Source organism: Vicugna pacos, chromosome 5, assembly GCF_048564905.1.
Source record: "Vicugna pacos chromosome 5, VicPac4, whole genome shotgun sequence".
In the NCBI taxonomy this organism is placed as follows: domain Eukaryota; kingdom Metazoa; phylum Chordata; class Mammalia; order Artiodactyla; family Camelidae; genus Vicugna; species Vicugna pacos.
This window is the reverse complement of record NC_132991.1, coordinates 49,855,103-49,874,227: the sequence shown is the minus strand read 5'-3', so window position 1 is coordinate 49,874,227 and position 19,125 is coordinate 49,855,103. Positions and strand designations below refer to the sequence as shown.

Here is a 19,125-nt window from a genome sequence, read left to right as displayed (position 1 = left end):
TCCACTGAAAGCATTGTATGTATTGGAAAGTCTCTGCAGATTTTTAATACTGAAATTCTCTACAGAACTTCCTGTGCGTTTTGTAAAAACTCTTGAAGAGGAAGTCACAGTGGTCAAAGGACAGCCATTGTACTTGAGCTGTGAGCTAAACAAAGAGCGTGACGTGGTCTGGAGGAAGGATGGGAAGATTGTGGTGGAGAAACCCGGCAAGATTGTGCCCGGTGTCATTGGCTTGCTGCGGGCCCTGACCATCAATGACGCAGACGACTCCGATGCCGGAACATATACAGTGACTGTGGAAAACGCCAACAACCTGGAGTGTTCATCCTGCGTGAAAGTCGTAGGTTAGTCCTTCGCTGGGAAATTTTGTTCTGCTGATTATTGTACAAGAAAAGAGAAGAGAGAATTTTATTGCCCAGTATCAGGGTATCAGCAGTCTTATACCTTATCTACAAGAGGGAATGTCTATCTATCTATATCTATCTATATCACAGCAGATTAATTATGTCCAGTTTTAAGAATTTTTTTCTATTTCTGAAGTTTACTAAGGAAGTTATTTATATGACTTGTTCAGATCATAATTATTTTTCTGACCTCATTTTCATACAGAAGTCATTAGAGACTGGCTGGTGAAACCCATACGAGATCAGCATGTGAAACCCAAGGGGACAGCTGTTTTCACCTGTGTTATAGCAAAGGATACACCAAACATTAAGTGGTTCAGAGGATATGATGAAATCCCCTTGGAACCAAATGACAAGACAGAGATTCTGAAAGATGGAAATATTCTATACCTCAAAATTAAGAATGCTACACCAGAAGACGTTGATGAATATGCAGTGGAAATTGAAGGGAAGAGATATCCTGCAAAGCTGACACTTGGAGGTATAAAAATCTTAGCTTTTGTTCTAAAAGATAAATTTTGTGTGTGCCTAAGGCAAAATAATACACACACACACACACACACACAAAAGAAAGCACTGTTAGATTGTTTAAAACCTTACAGTATTTCATCCTTTACCAATACAGAACGTGAAGTTCAATTGCTTAAACCAATAGAGGATGTTACCATTTATGAGAAAGAAAGTGCAAGCTTTGATGCAGAAATATCAGAAGCAGACGTTCCTGGACAGTGGAAACTGAAGGGAGAACTTCTAAGACCCTCACCTGTGAGTAATTTCTCATTTTAAGTTGTTAGTCATATAAAATAACTACATTCTATAATCAGGTTTGACATTCAGATTTGGTTCAACAATGATGGAGTTATTTCTGGCTTCTGAAGCCTCAAAGAGGGAAAGAAATTTGATGCACTATTTGTGGACAACTCAGACAATTTTTTAAAATTTTATGATAAGACATTTTTATTTATTTTTATTAGTAGTATTATGGTTATTTTTATGACTCTAGAAATCTGTATCTGAAACACTTTATCTCATTCAAATGCTAACTCAAATTATCATTTTTCAGACTTGTGAAATCAAGGCAGAAGGTGGAAAACGCTTCTTGACTTTGCACAAAGTCAAATTGGACCAAGCCGGTGAAGTTCTTTACCAAGCACTTAATGCATTTACGACAGCCATTCTGACAGTAAAAGGTATGGGCCTTTAGAACTCACAGAGTAGTCTCAACTGTGTCTTACATCCCTCTGCATGCTGAAAAACCTCATTCTTAATGTTTAATTTTCAGAAATTGAACTTGACTTTGCCGTGCCCCTGAAGGATGTCACAGTCCCAGAAAAGCGACAGGCTCGATTTGAATGTGTCCTCACTCGAGAGGCAAATGTTATATGGTCTAAAGGACCTGATATAATCAAGTCATCTGACAAGTTTGACATCATTGCCGACGGAAAGAAACACATTCTTGTCATCAACAATTCTCAGTTCGATGACGAAGGGGTCTATACTGCTGAAGTGGAGGGCAAGAAGACCTCAGCACGACTATTTGTTACAGGTGAGACCTGGTGAGATCGGCTTTTAACATCTCATTTAGGCACACGAATAGCTGACTTCAAAGGTAGAGCACCAGTAGCTGTAAGTGACCATCGGCCCCACGACCTTATTTTCACATTGCCATCAAAAACCCCCTTAATTTTTTTTTAATGGAGGATAGCTGCATTTGAAAAGATGTCTAATAAATGCCATATGAAACAGATCTCTTCTACCAGGCAGGTTAGAGTGGAATATTTCTGAAAAACTGTGTTTCTGAGCATAGTATCCATGCTTGCTTTGCAGGTATAAGACTGAAATTCATTTCGCCTCTTGAAGATCAAACAGTGAAAGAAGGTGAAACAGCAACTTTTGTTTGTGAGCTTTCTCATGAAAAAATGCACGTCGTCTGGTTCAAAAATGATGCCAAACTCCACACAAGCAGAACTGTACTCATCTCATCGGAGGGCAAGACTCACAAGTTGGAAATGAGAGAGGTGACCCTGGATGATATATCCCAGATCAAAGCTCAGGTTAAGGACCTGAGCTCCACAGCAAATCTCAAGGTCTTAGGTAAATGTGGCCACCCATAACCAGGTAGCCAGTTTTTGATGGTGGGAGTGGGTAATAGTTAAATATTTTGCAACCTGTAACTCTTCAATAACCTTTCATTTTCACGTTCTTCTGATTATCTGCTAAATGTCTTTCACAGAGGCTGATCCTTACTTCACCGTGAAATTACATGACAAAACTGGAGTGGAGAAGGATGAGATTATCTTGAAGTGTGAAGTGAGCAAAGACGTGCCAGTGAAATGGTTCAAAGATGGCGAAGAAATTGTGCCTTCACCCAGATACTCCATCAAATCAGATGGCCTGCGCCGCATCTTAAAGATCAAAAAGGCAGAACTGAAAGACAAAGGCGAATATGTGTGTGACTGTGGCACAGACAAGACAAAAGCAAATGTCACTGTTGAGGGTGAGCTGCTCAAAAATGTTAAAACTTACCCCACCTGAACCTGTGCTTTCTTTGTTCAGTCATTCTCACAAAACTGTATCATTTCAGCTCGGCTAATAAAAGTGGAAAAACCTCTCTATGGAGTAGAAGTGTTTGTAGGTGAAACAGCTCGCTTTGAAATCGAACTTTCTGAACCAGATGTTCACGGCCAGTGGAAGTTAAAAGGAGAGCCTTTAACTGCATCACCTGTAAGTTAAGATGATCTGTCACACAGGGGGAAGTCTCGCAGGGTTTTTGGTGAAAAGTGATACCTTTATGGTATGAAAATTCTTGATTATTTATAGCAATAACCAGTTATGAAAATCATGTTCTTCTTTCTCTTTCCTTCTAACCCCCTCTCCAAACAGGACTGTGAAATCATTGAAGATGGGAAGAAGCACATTCTGGTCCTTTATAACTGCCAGCTTGGTATGACAGGAGAGGTCTCCTTCCAGGCTGCCAATGCTAAGTCTGCAGCTAATCTGAAAGTGAAAGGTATGCCCTGCCTGCCAGCCACCTTTTGGTATTTTCTTCATAAGTCTTCCCGAGGAGACGTGAAATTGATCAGGGGTCATGAATGGAAGTACATGCTGGCTTCATCCACACCCTCCTCTTTTTTCAGAATTGCCACTTATCTTCATCACACCTCTCAGTGATGTTAAAGTCTTTGAGAAAGATGAGGCTAAGTTTGAGTGTGAAGTATCCAGGGAGCCCAAAACATACCACTGGCGGAAAGGAACCCAGGAAATCACGGGCGATGACAAAATTGAGCTGATAAAGGATGGCACCCGGCATGCGCTGGTGATCAAATCTGCTGCCTTCGAAGATGAAGCAAAATACATATTTGAAGCTGAAGATAAGCACACCAGTGGCAAACTGATCATTGAAGGTAAATGTTTTTATCAGATAGGGCACCTTTAAATGATTTGTTGTTGTTGTTGTGGCCTTTACATATCCTCCTTTTAGGGCTGGAATTAATGAGCTTTTTTTTTTTTTCTTGATAGGAATCCGACTCAAATTCCTCACTCCACTCAAGGATGTCACAGCCAAAGAGAGGGAAAGTGCTGTGTTTACCGTGGAGCTGTCCCATGATAACATTCATGTCCGCTGGTTCAAGAACGACCAGCGCCAGCATACCAAAAGGAACGTCTCAATGCACGATGAAGGGAAAATCCATTCCATCACATTTAAAGACCTCTCTATTGATGATACCTCTCAAATTAAAGTAGAGGCTATGGGGCTGAGTTCAGAAGCAAAACTTACTGTGCTTGGTGGGTGCTCTTCTTTCAATTTGCTTTTATTGCATTCAATTCAGCAGAAATTTGTGGAGTATCTAATACATAAAAGTCTCTCAAGTGTTACATTGCATGAAAGCAACCCGTGTCCTTAGAGAGCTATCATCTATGTTATCAGGCTTATTTCTAAAATATTTTTACCTAAAAATATGAGGATTTTGAAGTAATAAAGATTCAGGCTCACAAAATAGCCAGCTGAAATCAAAATTAAAACTCAGAGGGAGGGTATAGCTCAGTGTTAGAGCATTTTCTTAGCATACACGAGGTCCTGGGCTCAATCCTCAGTATCTCCATTAGAAATAAATAAACAAACAAACAAACACAAACAAACCTAATTACACCCCCCCCAACTCAGCTAATTATTGGGTCCTGTCATGTTTAAAATAGGAATATGAATATTTCCTATTTCCTCACTTTATCAAAATTATTTCAGAAAAATGTTTTTCAAGACTCTGGGAAACACAGAACTTAATAAAGCTTACTTAATAAATCTCATTGTTTTTCCTGGGCCCTTAATATCAAGCAGATTACATATGAAGTCTAACGTATATAGAAACTATTAAAGGCAAACTATTAATTGATATAAGAAAAACTAATAATGTGAATCTGAATGCTTACAGGTAAACTAGGCAGAGTAGGTTTGCTAAGAAATTAAAAATTTAGCTGAATAGTCAAGGAACACATAATTATGTTTGAAGCTAACTTTCACTGTGTCTTTCAAACTACTGTTAATAAAATACTTCAAAATATAATATAGATGAATTGATCTTGAAAAATCCCAGGCATTGGTTCCCTTTCTAACATTTATTAGAGAACTTTTGAAGATAAAACATGTTAAATGAGTGGAAGCATTGTGCAATTAAAATACATACCCAGACCTCTGTGAGCTGCCTCTGAAACTTTCTAAGAGATTTGCATCTCCCTAGGTGGTTAATAAAATTTTTTCACTTATACTTTACTTGCAGAGGGAGACCCATACTTTACAGGAAAGCTTCAAGATTACACTGGTGTAGAGAAAGACGAAGTGGTTCTACAGTGTGAAATTAGCAAAGCAGATGCACCAGTGAAATGGTTTAAGGATGGGGAGGAAATAAAGCCATCTAAAAATGCTGTTATTAAGGCCGATGGCAAGAAGCGCATGCTAATCCTAAAGAAAGCCTTGAAATCAGATATTGGACAGTACACCTGTGACTGCGGGACAGATAAGACCTCAGGAAAGCTTGGCATTGAGGGTAAGGAAATTTCCACGAGTTTCACTCTTGAAGCTGTTGGAGTTATTTCTGCCAGAGGCTAATGATACATGCTGGCCCTTCACTTTTCTAGATCGGGAAATTAAACTGGTGCGACCCCTGTACAGTGTGGAGGTGATGGAGACTGAGACAGCCCGCTTTGAAACCGAAATCTCAGACGAGGATATCCATGCCAACTGGAAACTCAAGGGAGAGGCGCTACTCCAAACACCTGTAAGGCTGTTTCTAAACTTGTCAACAGCTAGAGGAGCTGTATGAAATAAAAGAGGACAGGAGGAAAGTCAGAGTGCATGCAGGGCACTTCAAACATGGTGTCAGGTTCTCTGTCAGACCTGAAGCCAAAGAGAAATATTAGGGTTTATGTATGGGCACGGGCAGCACACTTGCATTAGTTTTGATCCAGAATAGTGGTTTAAGGTTGTAGATATTCTGTGATGCTGCTCGTTGGTTCAGAATTATACAACTAAAATAAACCCTGCCTTCATGAATAGTATTGCTAAGCTTTGTTTCACAAAAATACTCAAAATTACAGTCTCCTCACCAATCATTTGTAACATTCCTTTAATTAACATATTATATCCTCAGAAAAAAATATCAAAGATGATCGCTTCCTATGAACCCTTTTGTTTCTTTTGGTACAGGAGTGTGAGATTAAGGAAGAAGGCAAAATGCACTTCCTTATTCTGCACAACTGCCGCTTGGACCAGACCGGTGGGGTGGATTTCCAAGCTGCCAATGTTAAATCTAGTGCCCACCTCCGAGTAAAACGTAAGTATTACGTGTTTCTGCTGAAAATTAACTATATACTTTTGCAGCAAATTAATGTGAGTGAAATTTATTGGCATTATTTAATTAATTAGAAAACATTAAAATATATAGGAACTGACTTTCTTGTATTTACTTCTCTGACATTCTCATACACATGTGGTTCAAATTCTAAAGTTCTGGTAACTTCATTGACCTAACCATTTGAACAAAAGAAAATTAAGCAAGTCAGAATCTCCTACTTTGTAATTCTTTCATTCAAATTAGATATACACACACAATAAGAGTCTAATTTAGAACCCTTAAAGACCACATCCTTCAGGCGGCTGTACAACTACAGCACCATACAGATAACTTTTGCTGTGTGGGCATTTCAGACTCCAGAGGGGAGGCGGGCAGCATTGGGCTAACATTTTTGGAAGGTGCAAAAGTGTTTATGGATCAGACAGGCTATGTGATTGAGGGGCCCTTGTCCTCTCCCAATCAGAGTCTTAGTTATTTTGGAAGTCACATACCTATGTAGCAAGAGGAACTTGACGCCTGGCAGAGACAGATGCAGCACAGACTTCTTGCTGACCTTGTATATTAGAATGAAAGGGCCCCTACAGATATCCATTCTCTAGCCACCAGCTCTCCCCTCCTCAGCACCAAGGGGCACGTTCTCATGGGAGTTTGAACAGTGGGCAGGCCTGTGGCTCTCTCCTTCTTGAAGAAAGCAACCATGGAGATTAAGAACTAAATCAGTACTGATTCTTTTGGCATTACAAAATGAGTGATCCAAAGCCTATTCCTTCCTCTCGCCAAGCACGAGTCATTGGTCTTCTGAGGCCTCTGAAGGATGTCACAGTAACTGCAGGGGAAACAGCCACCTTTGACTGCGAGCTGTCTTATGAGGACATCCCAGTGGAATGGTATCTCCGAGGGAAGAAACTAGAGCCCGGCGAGAAGGTAAAAAGCAGGCGTGCACTTGCCTGTCTTGCTCTTCCTTTTTCTCCTTTTTCTCTGGGTTCTTCTGTCTTCATGTGTGTGTTCCTAGTTCTTTGCCTTCTTATGCCCCCTACTCTCCCTTTCCCTTTCTTTTCCCTACTCAAGCCTGATTTCTGCCGAAATTGTAAAGTAATTGTAAAGAAATTCTTCTGACTTTTGTTGGGTTTAACCTGGTATTTTTATCGAAATGGAAATTAAAACTTTAAGTACAATTAAGTTTTAGTCTTTTGAGGAAAAGGCAAACACTCACTAGTTATCAGTGATAGTTTGTTTAATTAACTGGGAGGCAGGAAGGATCAAAAAGGCTTTCTGATTCGATGCATGGTAACAACAGCACAGACTGAGTTCTATGGCTAATTCTCACCATGCTATCTAGTGTTCTGCGTATAAGGGGATTAAGAGGAGAGGATTGAAATTCCATTTCAGGCAGTTTGATCAAGTAGTTGAGATAGCTTCTTGGGCAGATCTGCTCTTCAAGCATTTCTTCAAAGCTATTTTTAACCCTCAAGTGCTTTGAGCTCTGCACATTCTGGAATGCAAGTGGACTATTTAAAGTGCAACTGATGGTTCTGGCAAGAGAGAAGGGCCCCCTGATTTTCCGTATGTATGAACAAATATGCTTTACGAAGTTTTAGGAAATAACCAGCTTCTGGTGTTGGCCCAAGATTTTACCCATACGTAAAAACCAAAGCAATTATTCAGATAGGCCCAAAATACAATTTACCCAAAATGAGCAATGTATTTTGCCCCCTAAAACAATGTGTTTTGTCTAAATTATCTTGATAAGTGCCTTTAATTTTGAATTCTTGAAATGAAATATATAGCAAATGTCCAACATGGGTTGGAAATAAAGCACAGGGCATTACATTGTCCTGTGTCAATTTTTTTTCCAGTATTTTAGAAATAGCATCAAATGTTACATCGAGGCTTCAATACAAATCAAATTTTTAAGACTTGTATAATTTAAAAGGGATTTACTTTAACAAAGAGCCACAAAGTTAATTAAAGTGTTAGAAGGAAAATGCCTTTGAACACCTGTTCTAAAACAAAACAAAAAAACTTGTGTTCTACCAAAGTGATTAAAGGGTAATTCAGTTAACAGTCATCTTCAAGATAAAGTCTGACTGTTATACAAACAGTAATGACAAGTAATTTGATCTCTCTTTTTTTTTTTTAACTAAAGATAGAAAAAGCAGTCAAATGTTCAAATTGCAGCGAGAGAATAAGTTAAATGTGAGGAAACTATCCTCATGGTGAGGCCTTCTAAATACTGAGCTGGGCGATGGAGGCATCTCCACCTTCAAGTTTGCTTTTTTTTAATGTGCATTTATCCAATTAAGTGTGTCAAAGGCAGAGGATTGGCTGACTTTTCAAGATCCTTTCTAGATAAATTCATGATCTGAATAAAGGAACACTGCTTAAGGACAAATGATACTATTATTCTGCTACTAAATATCTTTTGGTCAAATGAAGAGATCTTTATTGTAAGATTGGTTTCATTGGTTCTAATCAATGAAAACTATACTATTTTAAATTAAAATGTAGACTTCTAAAAATCTTAGTTACATTTTACTCAAAAAAAAAATATATATATATATATCTTACTGTCACTAAACTTTTTTTTCTCAGATTAGAAAGGATCACCTTACTATAATCCTGTAGCACCTCTTTGTGTCTCTTTTGGCATAGGAATTTTAATCCTTTACTTTAGCCACCCAAATACTTCAGCTTTTTATGAACTTGCTCTTATGTTACTTCAATGGCTCTTTTTTTAAAAGACTAAAATATAAGCCGTGAAGGAATAGTCATTTTATTATATTTTGCAGGTTTTGTTTAAATTAAATCTGTCAGAAAAAAATTGGGATTATCAATTTAACTCAGGCCTTTCATCTTTACTTCACAGAATGTTTAGCCTCCAGAAACTACATCAACCAAACAAAAATACATTATTGTATTAGGTTATTAAAAGAGAAAATTTCAGAAATGAGTATTTCCCCCCTTTGGCCATCAGTTCAAGAAGGACTGCTAAGTCCTAAATGGCCATTGATAATTTTGTATTTAAACTTTAATAGTTTGGTTGATTACAGTCCTAATGTCTATTGCATTACAGCAATATGCTTCCATTAAAAAATAACGATATTTTAAGGATAACCTCTAATATTATCTTTATATAATCTACCACAAAATCTTCAGCATTCACATTATTGGTTTATTTTTATAAGATACCTGTTAGTTTTTGGCCCTTTTTAAATGTAATCAGCATACACTGTCTATGAGCTATTTATTGAGAACCACTATGTTCTTAGCCAAGTTCTTAGTGATAGAATATTCTTGAGTAGCCTCAGAGAAATTTCCATGACAAAACAATGTGTTAATAGACAACAGATATCTGTTGGTGGATTAGAACCTGGATACTTTTAAAAATAGCCCTAAATCACAGTCCAAATTTTAAACTGAAAATTTATATTGAAATGTCATCATAAAAACAGTTTTTTTCCCATTCAATATATTAATATAACCATGCCCAGCTCTTCATTAAGGAAAAACCTTTATATGAAACTTTATTCCTTACTCTTTGTTTTACACAGCATAATAACAGTTCCACTGGTAAAACAAACAAACAAAATTTTTTACATTATTCTTAACTATAAGTAAACCCTGAAGCAGTGCAAAGTCAATCTCGATGACAGGGCGCAGAGTCTTATGGAATTTTGGATGGTAGAACTAGAAGAACCTCCAAATGTCATACGGTTTCCTGTCAGGTTGTAGCCTGATTTTCAGCTGCACAAATCACAGTTATGGGACCTAATGACAGCCCATATCAAGGCAGTGTGTTGTTCTTGATAATTCATTTTCCTACGACAATGCCCCTTCAAACCACCTAAGGTTGCATTTACAACAAGAATTTATCATCCAAATGTTAACAGTGGTGGCAGCATTTGTGTCAATATTCTAAGACCACGTGGTCTCTTGCTTTAACTAGTTCTGAAGTTCTTTTATCCATTTGCTCCCTGCCACATGAACAATTATAGCCCCGTCTGATACCTGATTTTCCCATTCCTGAAATGCAAATATCTGAAAGAGAAGAAGAGTCAACATCTTCACTTGTGTTTTTGAACAAAATATTATTTTAATCACAGGTTTAGTTGGTTTGCAAAATAATTTTAATTGCTAAAATAAATGGGAAGAATTCTAGCTCGTTGCACAGCAAACACCTAGCATTTAGAACATGAAGTTTACTTTCAGCTTACTATATGCAATCATCTTTTTCTTCCTTTATTATTTAGCTATTCTAAGTTCTACCTTTATATATATATAAACCCAGTAGCAGAATGGAGGCAAATATATATGTATACATATACATATACATACACACACACACACACACACACACATAAAAATTTGCCTAGGCATTTCGCTATAAAAGGCCACCTAGTAATTATGTAAAGGTAACTATGAAACTACAAAAGCCTAAAATTTCCTCAAAAGATCCCAAACTATTGGTTAAAATCATTTTCAAATACATACATGTTTTATAATTATAAAACAACTTGGAAAGCACTATTTCAAACTGTTTACCTGAATGAACTAAATGCACCTCTGTATATTGAATTGCACTTTCATTATGTTTTTTTTGTGTCTCCAGTTCTATTGATACATAATTGACACACTGCACAGTATAAGTTTAAGGTGTACAGCATAATGATTTGACTCATGAAATGATTACCACAATAAGTTTAGTGATCATCCATCCTCTCATATAGATAAAATTTTAAAATATAGAAAAAATTTGTTTTTTCTGTGATGAGACCTCTTAGGATTTACCCTCTTAACAACTTTCACATATAACGTACAACAGTGTTAATTATATTTATCATGTTGTACATTACAGCCCTAGTACTTATTTATCTTATGAACAGAAGTTTGTACCTTTTGGTTACCTTCGTTCAGTTAGCCCCCACCTCACACCCTGCCTCTAGCAAACACAGATCTGATCTCTTCTGTGAGTTTATTTGTTTTTGAAGGATAATTGACCAATATCACCATGTTAGCTCTTGGTACATAATATGTTGTTTCGATTATTTCTATACATTTCAAAATGATCACTAAAATAGTCTGCACACCATTCATATATTCTTAAACTGCACTTTTTTTCAAAAAAACTAGGTGGTCACACGTTCAGAAGGAAGAGTTCATACACTTACTCTGAGGGATGTAAAGTTAGAAGATGCTGGAGAAGTTCAACTAGTAGCGAAAGATTTCAAAACACAAGCCAAACTCATTGTGAAAGGTAACTGCATGGCTTATTTTTTTTTTAAACATGTATAATATAGAGGTTCACAAATAATGCCAACTCTCGAATTATCTGTATATGATAAGTACCATAAATCATTAAAACCCACCAAATATCAGAAAGTGTAATTTTGGCCTAAGAAATTAGCTCATAGACTATTAAAAAAAAAAGCCAAAATTGGCTAGAATAGGTTTTACTTCGTCTTTCCATCCCCACTGTTTTTATCGCATTCAGTCAACATCTGGAGGAAGAATTATTATCAAAGTATCCATCACTCTCGTAACTAAGAGTTGGCTATTATTTCCTCGATGTTTCATATTCTTTAAAAATGCTTTTCCTCTATATACAAATAATGATGAAACATCATTATTAGAGGAAAACATCTGAGTGGAATCAAAATTTACAAATGAAACTTAAAAACAGAAAATCCCTGGAGATGTGAGAGGAAAGTTGAGGAGGTGCTGAAACTCTTGGAGAAGGAAAGGAGAAATACCTTGGCTAATTAGTATGATTCTTTCAGAACCCCCAGTTGAATTCACTAAGCCTCTTGAGGACCAGACGGTCGAAGAGGAAGCCACAGCCGTTTTGGAGTGTGAAGTATCACGAGAAAATGCTAAGGTGAAATGGTTCAAGAATGGAACAGAAATTCTCAAAAGCAAGAAGTATGAAATTGTTGCTGATGGCAGGGTCAGAAAACTTATTATACACGGCTGTACCCCAGAAGATATTAAAACATACACTTGTGATGCTAAGGATTTTAAGACTTCCTGTAACCTGAACGTCGTGCGTAAGTATTCTTCTTACACAGGACTTTTCATTTGCAACTCTTTGATAACAAACAAACAAAAAACCACTTTTTGCATGCCCTTCTTGCCCTAATCGCATTTCTTGGCAACTTAAAACAGTATCAGTACTGACATAATATGATCCTCTATGTGTTTAAAAAAGAGAGAGAGTTCCTTCTGCCACATCTGGTCTGAGAAGGGCAGGCTGATCACATTTTGCTATGCTTCTCACTGAGTAGTGAGCAGACATGTTCTTTGTCTACGTGGGGTTTAAGCCTACTGAAGGAATATCCCAATACAGATGAGGACAAATTGAATTTTAAAAGACAAGAAGGGAGCCATGATTTAAAAAAAAAAAAGAGAGAGAGGAAATGAAAGCAATTTCCACTTGGAATAAAATGAATTCTTAGGTTTGAGAAACCACTACAAAACGAGTGTGAAGTTTCAGTTTGAATAGGAGCATGCTAGAGATCTGCTGTAATACGATCAAGCCCACTCACGTAATGCCATCTCTGAGAATAAGAATGGAAAAGAAGACGAGCGAAGCCTGGATTCTTTGAGTCCTATAAATGAAGAGAGCACTGATGGTTTTTAGCATTACTTCTTCCTCTGGTGAATGTCTTTTTTTCAAAATGCCACATGCTAGCTCATTTTTTTTCACTCATTCATTTGTCCAGTGATAACATTTTTCAGTCTGTCTTTTTGTGCGATACTTGCTGTTTGGTTTAGTTGCTCCCCATCTGTCAATAACTATAAAACAGTGGCTTTGATTGTGCTTCAACATGCGTCTTGTATTTATCCTTTCCACTTTGGTTGCTTTGCTTTAGCTTATGACAGAGTAGCTTCTTGGGCCTCCTCCTTCACCATGTCATCTACTTTGTCGCCACTCCAAGAAGGCTGAGCAGATCTTCAAGCCTATAAGCCAGCACTTGTGTTCCAGAATCTTACTGATCAATAAAGGTCATCTTGGAAAAGACTCACAAGTACCCCTGAAAGAAGGAAGGGCATGTGGGAAGCTCTCCAATCCTATACATCCCCCAACTTAATTCTGGAGATAAATGAAACAAGAGATATTAAAAAAAAAAAAAGTCACCCTCCCATGCAAAACATGTTGCTTTGTCGCACTAATGGATTTTGTGCCTGACTTATATGTGATGTCTTTGAAGCTGACACACACAAAAAGCTGAACGTATATGATTTCAATTTCAGACTCAAGCCTCTTAGCCATAGACAAGACTGATCATAGCTCTTCAAGATGCACTATCGTTGAATTCTTCTAATTTCTTAAAGACTATGCTGCTTGCCTTAAATAAGATAATGTTTCTTTGCTACTGGCATTTCTTTCGGCAGTATCAACTTTCAACTCTGGAGAAGATTTTTCTTCCAGCTACCATTCAGCAGAACTGAGCTGGTGACGACAGATTAGATAGACAGAGAGACAGACAGACAGACAGACAGAATTAGTTGGATATACATAGGTTGCCACATAGTTTTATGAAAACTACCAGGATGTAAAATACAAAGTATCACACCTGAATGGGAGCTCCAAATGATTTCTAAGTCAGTTGTAGCCTGTTAAGATGGAAAGGCCTGCAAAAGACTCACTTTTTCTTAATACATACTACAGTAATGTCAGAGTGACTTTCTAGAAACCTCATTTTGAATTCTGATGGCCTTCTCTTACAGCTCCTCATGTGGAATTCCTAAGACCACTCACTGATCTTCAAGTTAAGGAAAAAGAAATGGCACGGTTTGAGTGTGAAATTTCCCGAGAAAATGCCAAGGTCTGTGATTGTGTGGTTGTTAACTTGTGTTGTTGGGTAACTGTGTTTACTTTTGGTTAGCCAAAATGGGGAAAAAAAAAAGTTAATCAAACCTGTCTCTGATCATCACTTTTCTTTTAGATTAACGATTATTAGATTGAAGATTTCACACTTTAGTATGAAATACATACTTGATAGTACATACTTGATTTAACTGTTCTCTTTTTAGTATTATTCATTTACTATTACTTGAAAAACACTGGACTCTCCATCAGGAGATTTAGATATGATTAATTTGAACCATATGAAGTTGCTGTTTTCTTAGGCTAAAAACAAGTATCAGTAATTTCCTATGTCTCAACTAAGTACTCCTGGTCGCCACTAACTACCATTGGCAAGTCACCTTTGAGTCATGGTTTACACATCTGGAAAGCAAAAGAGCTGGTCTGCATGATTGCTAAAGTCCTCTACTGCTCTAAACTTATATGGTCCCATTATTTTTAATAAGTGATAATATCACAGCTGCTCACTTAATAATAACTGAGGAAATTTGTTCTTGCTTTTTGGGGTTTAGCTGTATTTACCACTTCTGTTCTTCACAAAATGATGGCTGCTTTTAGAAAAGCTTAGGAAAACAGTTCGCCTTAAGGACGCACGTGCAAAGGAACAAGAAAACTGATAAAAGTATTTATCTTAAATATAGGTTCAGTGGTTTAAAGATGGTGCTGAAATTAAAAAGGGCAAAAAATACGACATCATATCTAAAGGAGCCGTCCGCATTCTTGTCGTCAACAAATGCCTACTGGACGACGAAGCGGAATATTCCTGTGAAGTAAGGACAGCAAGAACTTCTGGCATGCTGACAGTCCTGGGTAAGAGTGAAGTCTTTCTTTGCAGGAGTATATATGTTGGGAAAAATTTCCAGTTTAATTCAATTTTTTTTTAATTTTTCTTGCAGAAGAAGAAGCTGTCTTTACAAAAAATCTTACCAACATTGAAGTTAGTGAAACAGACACCATAAAACTGGTTTGTGAAGTCTCCAAGCCTGGGGCAGAAGTGGTTTGGTACAAAGGAGATGAAGAGATCATTGAAACAGGGAGATACGAAATCCTTACTGATGGACGGAAGAGAATCCTGACCATTCAGAACGCTCACCTCGAGGATGCGGGCAACTATAACTGCCGACTCCCAAGTTCTCGAACCGATGGCAAAGTCAAAGTACATGGTATGGAAGTTACAATGAAGACTATTTTATTTTAAGAAAACCATACTGGTTGCATTTAAGGTACAGATGCTTACGTTTTCAATATCTCGTGCCTTTTTCTTTCCAGAACTTGCAGCTGAATTTATCTCAAAGCCTCAAAACCTCGAGATACTTGAAGGAGAAAAGGCTGAATTTGTCTGCTCTATATCAAAGGAAAGCTTTGAAGTCCAGTGGAAGAGAGATGATAAGACACTTGAATCTGGAGATAAGTATGACATTATTGCTGATGGCAAGAAGAGGATCCTCGTGGTGAAAGATGCCACTTTACAAGATATGGGCACTTACGTAGTCATGGTTGGGGCTGCCAGAGCAGCAGCTCATTTGACAGTAATTGGTAAGTTTGTTTGTATTTCTTGGGTTTACTTCTGTTCACATCTATTACTGCTTCATACTATGAAGTCCTGTTGATTGTTTTCAGAAAAACTCAGGATCATAGTTCCTCTGAAGGACACCCGTGTGAAGGAACAGCAGGAAGTCACCTTTAACTGTGAGGTCAATACTGAAGGTGCCAAAGCCAAATGGTTCAGAAATAAAGAAGCCATATTTGACAGTTCAAAATACATTATTCTCCAAAAAGACCTGGTCTACACCCTCAGAATTAGAAATGCACGATTAGATGATCAAGACAACTACAGTGTATCTCTGACCAATCATAGAGGTGAAAATGTTAAGAGCGCAGCTAATCTAATAGTAGAAGGTAAGACACTTGGACAGCATTAGAAATTTTTAAAATCAACATCATTATGAAGACAGTTAAAAGCAACCTTCTTCTTCTCCTTTCCAACAGAGGAAGAACTTAGGATTGTTGAGCCTCTTCAGGATATTGAAACAATGGAGAAGAAATCTGTCACGTTCTGGTGCAAGGTCAACCGTCTCAATGTAAGACTGAAGTGGACGAAAAATGGAGAAGAGGTGGCTTTTGACAACCGTGTTTTATACAGAATCGATAAATATAAGCACTCTCTAATCATTAAAGACTGTGGCTTCCCCGATGAGGGTGAATACATTGTCACTGCTGGACAAGATAAATCTGTTGCTGAGCTTCTCATCATAGAAGCCCCTACAGAATTTGTGGAACACTTGGAAGACCAGACAGTCACCGAGTTTGATGATGCTGTCTTCTCCTGCCAGCTCTCCAGAGAGAAGGCAAATGTAAAATGGTACAGAAATGGGAGAGAAATCAAAGAAGGCAAAAAGTACGTGAAAGCTACTTAATCTCTATTTCTGTAGCTATACATACACTTTTGGCAATTTAGTGGCCGTTAATGCAAGCTAACCGATAATTCAATCTCTTCTTTTAGATACAAATTTGAAAAGGATGGCAGTGTACACAGACTCATTATTAAGGACTGCCGGCTGGATGATGAATGTGAATATGCTTGTGGAGTAGAAGACAGGAAGTCTCGAGCTAGACTCTTTGTGGAAGGTACGTATTAAGTGGAAGGACAATTTTAATATCAGTGCCAGCTTTTAAAAGTTGTTAATCCCAGTACAAACATGTTTGTATTTATTTCACATTTTCTTTTCAGAAATCCCTGTTGAGATCATCAGGCCTCCCCAAGACATCCTTGAAGCCCCTGGTGCTGATGTTGTCTTTTTAGCTGAGCTCAACAAAGATAAGGTGGAAGTCCAATGGCTAAAAAATAACATGATTATTGTCCAGGGTGACAAACATCAGATGATGAGTGAAGGAAAGATACACAGACTACAGATCTGTGATATTAAGCCCCGAGACCAGGGTGAATACAGATTCATTGCCAAAGACAAAGAAGCCAGAGCTAAGCTTGAACTGGCAGGTAGGTCCCTTTCTTTTATTTTCAAATATCTTCACAATGTCACAGATTCTGTGTATGTTTCAGATTTCAGTTTTCAGATTTCAGTGTATGTTTCAGATTTCAGTTAATTAATGAGAAAATGCTTTTGAAAGCCTTTTATTCTTGTTAAGCCCTATCCACAAGTCAACTATTCTAATTCCTCCTATCACCAAGTGTCCCGAGTCAGAGGAAATTGACAGCATTGCTTTTTACATGCCAGAACCTAGAAGAGTTCCTGGCACATGGCAGCTGTTGATTGATTCCTAGAATTAACCTATTGCCCTGAGAGTCTTCCCAGCAAATCCAGACCTAGAGATGGCAGCATTATTTTCTTCTTTCCAAATCCCTGTGGAGCCTCTTAGGTCTGTTTTCATCCTGACCCAAGTTTCCAAGGCATCCTTATAGGTTGGCATTTGAAAGAGCTATTAATATACCTCTTGTATGTAAGAACAAGTTTGGTTTATCTTGAACTAAGTATGAGGCGTCTACTTTATATAAAAAGAAAAAAAATGTTTTATGCACTATGTTTAGTTCTCTGTTATTATTATTGGCAAAGAATGGAGATTTTATAGTTTCATATCATCCTTAATCCTCTGTTCTTCTGAGTCTGATAATTTGCAGAATAAGCTGTGAGCACTCTTAAGTCAGCTAAAGTTCTCTGCTGCAAAGTGACTGTGATGTGCCTCTAAGGTTATGTAATGAATATTTGCTAACAAATGCATAGTAAAGAAGCTAGGGCATAGCTGGACTACAATAAATAACTCAAAAGCATTCACATGTTATTTTTCTCACTAGCTGCACCTAAAATCAAGACAGCTGATCAAGACCTCGTGGTTGATGCTGGCCAGCCCCTGACAATGGTGGTGCCCTATGAGGCCTACCCCAAAGCAGAAGCAGAGTGGTTTAAAGAAAATGAACCCCTTTCTTCAAAAACCGTTGATACTACAGCTGAGCAAACTTCCTTCAGAATTTCAGAAGCCAAGAAAGGGGACAAAGGAAGGTATAAAATTGTCCTTCAGAACAAACATGGAAAAGCAGAAGCATTCATCAATTTACAAGTTATTGGTAAGCCCTGGAGTCACTCAGACTTTACTGTCAAAGCACAACTAAAAGCATGCTAACACACTAAAACAAAAATTTACATGTGAATTTCAGATGTTCCTGGGCCAGTACGTAACTTGGAAGTGACAGAAACATTTGATGGTGAAGTGAGCCTCGCTTGGGAAGAACCATTAACTGATGGTGGAAGCAAAATCATAGGTTATGTTGTTGAAAGACGTGATATCAAGAGAAAGACCTGGGTTCTGGCCACTGACCGAGCAGACAGTTGTGAGTTTACTGTCACTGGACTACAAAAAGGAGGAGTTGAGTACCTGTTCCGTGTGAGCGCAAGAAACAGAGTCGGCACTGGTGAACCAGTAGAAACTGACAGTCCTGTCGAAGCAAGGAGCAAATATGGTAAGAAGTTAAGTAAATTGTAAACTAGCTTATCCTTTTATTCCTGAGATAACCTGAAGCCTGTGTTTTCTTCTGTGATGAAATCCAGATGTTCCAGGTCCTCCTTTGAATGTAGCGATCACTGATGTGAATAGATTTGGTGTCTCACTGACATGGGAACCACCAGAGTATGATGGAGGTGCTGAGATCACAAACTACGTCATTGAATTAAGGGACAAGACTTCTATCAGATGGGAAACTGCCATGACTGTAAGAGCTGAAGACCTGTCTGCAACCGTCACTGATGTGGTGGAAGGACAGGAGTACAGTTTCCGGGTCAGGGCCCAAAACCGAATCGGAGTTGGAAAACCAAGTGCAGCCACACCCTTTGTCAAAGTTGCTGATCCAATTGGTAAGCCCATCAAAAAAAAAAAAAAAGAATTTCTCTATTAAATCCAGAAATTAAGCCTCTCGATTAAAATAAATCAAATTAAAAGTTAATGAGAAGAAAGAACATCAGAAAAATTTGAACAAAATTGTAGAATTTTGTGC

General features: G+C 37.8%; 1 protein-coding gene across 4 annotated transcripts in view; it reads left to right on the top strand.

The window, feature by feature from the left end:
• The window catches only part of TTN (titin), a 264,646-nt gene that overhangs the window by 155,902 nt on the left and 89,619 nt on the right, over positions 1 to 19,125 (top strand). For all 4 annotated transcript variants that reach the window (XM_072961229.1, XM_072961228.1, XM_072961227.1 and 1 more), the window contains 28 exons: positions 66 to 344; positions 610 to 885; positions 1,030 to 1,169; positions 1,468 to 1,594; positions 1,687 to 1,950; positions 2,232 to 2,498; positions 2,638 to 2,901; positions 2,989 to 3,128; positions 3,288 to 3,414; positions 3,542 to 3,808; positions 3,924 to 4,190; positions 5,180 to 5,446; positions 5,538 to 5,677; positions 6,106 to 6,232; positions 7,035 to 7,177; positions 11,384 to 11,507; positions 12,031 to 12,297; positions 13,982 to 14,079; positions 14,762 to 14,930; positions 15,017 to 15,283; positions 15,390 to 15,656; positions 15,741 to 16,019; positions 16,110 to 16,518; positions 16,624 to 16,748; positions 16,852 to 17,118; positions 17,932 to 18,201; positions 18,292 to 18,594; positions 18,683 to 18,985. In XM_072961229.1, the coding sequence (XP_072817330.1) occupies positions 66 to 344; positions 610 to 885; positions 1,030 to 1,169; positions 1,468 to 1,594; positions 1,687 to 1,950; positions 2,232 to 2,498; positions 2,638 to 2,901; positions 2,989 to 3,128; positions 3,288 to 3,414; positions 3,542 to 3,808; positions 3,924 to 4,190; positions 5,180 to 5,446; positions 5,538 to 5,677; positions 6,106 to 6,232; positions 7,035 to 7,177; positions 11,384 to 11,507; positions 12,031 to 12,297; positions 13,982 to 14,079; positions 14,762 to 14,930; positions 15,017 to 15,283; positions 15,390 to 15,656; positions 15,741 to 16,019; positions 16,110 to 16,518; positions 16,624 to 16,748; positions 16,852 to 17,118; positions 17,932 to 18,201; positions 18,292 to 18,594; positions 18,683 to 18,985 (6,243 nt within the window). The remainder of the gene's footprint in view (positions 1 to 65; positions 345 to 609; positions 886 to 1,029; positions 1,170 to 1,467; positions 1,595 to 1,686; positions 1,951 to 2,231; positions 2,499 to 2,637; positions 2,902 to 2,988; positions 3,129 to 3,287; positions 3,415 to 3,541; positions 3,809 to 3,923; positions 4,191 to 5,179; positions 5,447 to 5,537; positions 5,678 to 6,105; positions 6,233 to 7,034; positions 7,178 to 11,383; positions 11,508 to 12,030; positions 12,298 to 13,981; positions 14,080 to 14,761; positions 14,931 to 15,016; positions 15,284 to 15,389; positions 15,657 to 15,740; positions 16,020 to 16,109; positions 16,519 to 16,623; positions 16,749 to 16,851; positions 17,119 to 17,931; positions 18,202 to 18,291; positions 18,595 to 18,682; positions 18,986 to 19,125) is intronic.